The sequence below is a fragment of the Pundamilia nyererei genome, unplaced genomic scaffold (genome assembly GCF_000239375.1).
Source record: "Pundamilia nyererei isolate P.nyererei 1_Seehausen unplaced genomic scaffold, PunNye1.0 scaffold00365, whole genome shotgun sequence".
NCBI lineage: Eukaryota > Metazoa > Chordata > Actinopteri > Cichliformes > Cichlidae > Pundamilia > Pundamilia nyererei.
Genome location: NW_005187766.1, coordinates 102,363 through 103,788, shown reverse-complemented (window position 1 = coordinate 103,788; position 1,426 = coordinate 102,363). Strand labels below are relative to the sequence as shown.

General features: G+C 53.2%; 1 protein-coding gene across 1 annotated transcript in view; it reads left to right on the top strand.

Moving 5' to 3' along the window:
• Positions 1-1,270, top strand: part of LOC102195470 (caspase-1-like) — a 7,814-nt gene extending 6,544 nt beyond the window's left edge. The window contains exons 2-5 of the mRNA XM_005752535.2: positions 126-342; positions 421-640; positions 712-828; positions 897-1,270. Of these exons, the coding sequence (XP_005752592.1) occupies positions 133-342; positions 421-640; positions 712-828; positions 897-1,027 (678 nt within the window). The 5' untranslated portion in view covers positions 126-132 and the 3' untranslated portion in view covers positions 1,028-1,270. The remainder of the gene's footprint in view (positions 1-125; positions 343-420; positions 641-711; positions 829-896) is intronic.
• The last annotated feature ends 156 nt before the right edge of the window (positions 1,271-1,426 follow it).

Below are 1,426 nucleotides of genomic sequence, written 5' to 3'. Positions count from 1 at the left end.
GTTGAGCAGCGTGTTGAGCAGCGTGTTGAGCAGCGTGTTGAGCAGCGTGTTGAGCAGCGCTGCTCATTCAGCAGCTGTTCATGACGGATCCACTGAGCCGATTCTGTCCTCTGATCTTCTCGCAGGGCAGCGATGGCGATGAGCACCGACAACATGACCAGAAACATCCAGGCTACAAATGTGCCCCGACGGACAAAGCGTGTCGCCCTGCTGATCAACAACATGCATTTTTACAATCCAGCATTAACCAGACACGGGGCTGACAAAGATGAGCAGGCCGTGGTCAACCTGCTCCACACTCTGGGATACGAGGTGGATAGACATCGGAACCTACCTGCACAGGTAACTTTCCTTCACTGAGGCTTGCACTGCTTTTCCACAGTGACCCAACGACTGACGCCTGACTTTTTGCTCTTACAGAAAATGGACGAAGCTCTGAAAAGGTTTAGCAGACGTCCGACACTGCCCCTCACAGACAGCGTGTTTGTTGTTGTCATGTCCCACGGAGGCATGGGAACTATCTGTGGAACGGGCAATCACAGGATTGAAATTGACCGAATTTATGAGCGCTTAAACTCTAGAAACTGTCCCGCGCTGAAGGACAAACCGAAGATCGTCATCATTCAGGCGTCCAGAGGAGGTGAGTCTCCGCTCGCGCGCTGCTGGCGGCTGCTGTGAACATGGCGTTTCACTAAGCGTTGTCTGTTTCAGTGCTCGTACCTGGAAGACCGCCTGTGCCCACAGATAACATGAGAGCTCGATCAGTAAATGAAGCTGCTCGGCTGCACACAGAAAAGGATTTCATCACTCTTCATTGCAGCGCGCCTCGTGAGTCCTGCAGCATCCAGTACTGATCACTGTCACACACAGCTGTTCACACCTGTTTGTGTTTGCAGACATAGCTGCATACAAACACCCGGCGTACGGCTCCTTCTTCATCCAAAGTATCGCTGAGGTGTTCAGCAGTCGGTGCGTCCAGGATCCCATCGATGAACTCTTCAAAAAAGTACGTTCAAGAATATTCTGAACTCTTTGAAAACACGACGAAGGTCTGAGAACCAGACAGGTGACCACAGGTGGTGCTCAAAGCCCCGCCCATTTGGCCTTTTACTCCATAAATGGAGGAAACGTGTCGGGGAAAAAGAGCCAAAGAGCCCATCCTGTTACAGAACCTGGAGCATTGAAGCTTCTACAAATACTCGTTTTCAAACTGAAGAGTGACGCCTCCCTCAGTCTCCCTCCCTGAGCCTCCCTCCCTTGTCTTCCCTCGTCTTCCCTCGTCCTCCCTCGTTCTCCCTCGTCCTCCCTGGGCCTCCTTGGATCTCCCTCCCTCGTCCTCCCTCATCCTCCTTGGGTCTCCCTCGTCCTCCCTTGTCCTCCCTGGGCCTCCTTGGATCTCCCTCCCTCATCTTCCCTCGGCCTCCCT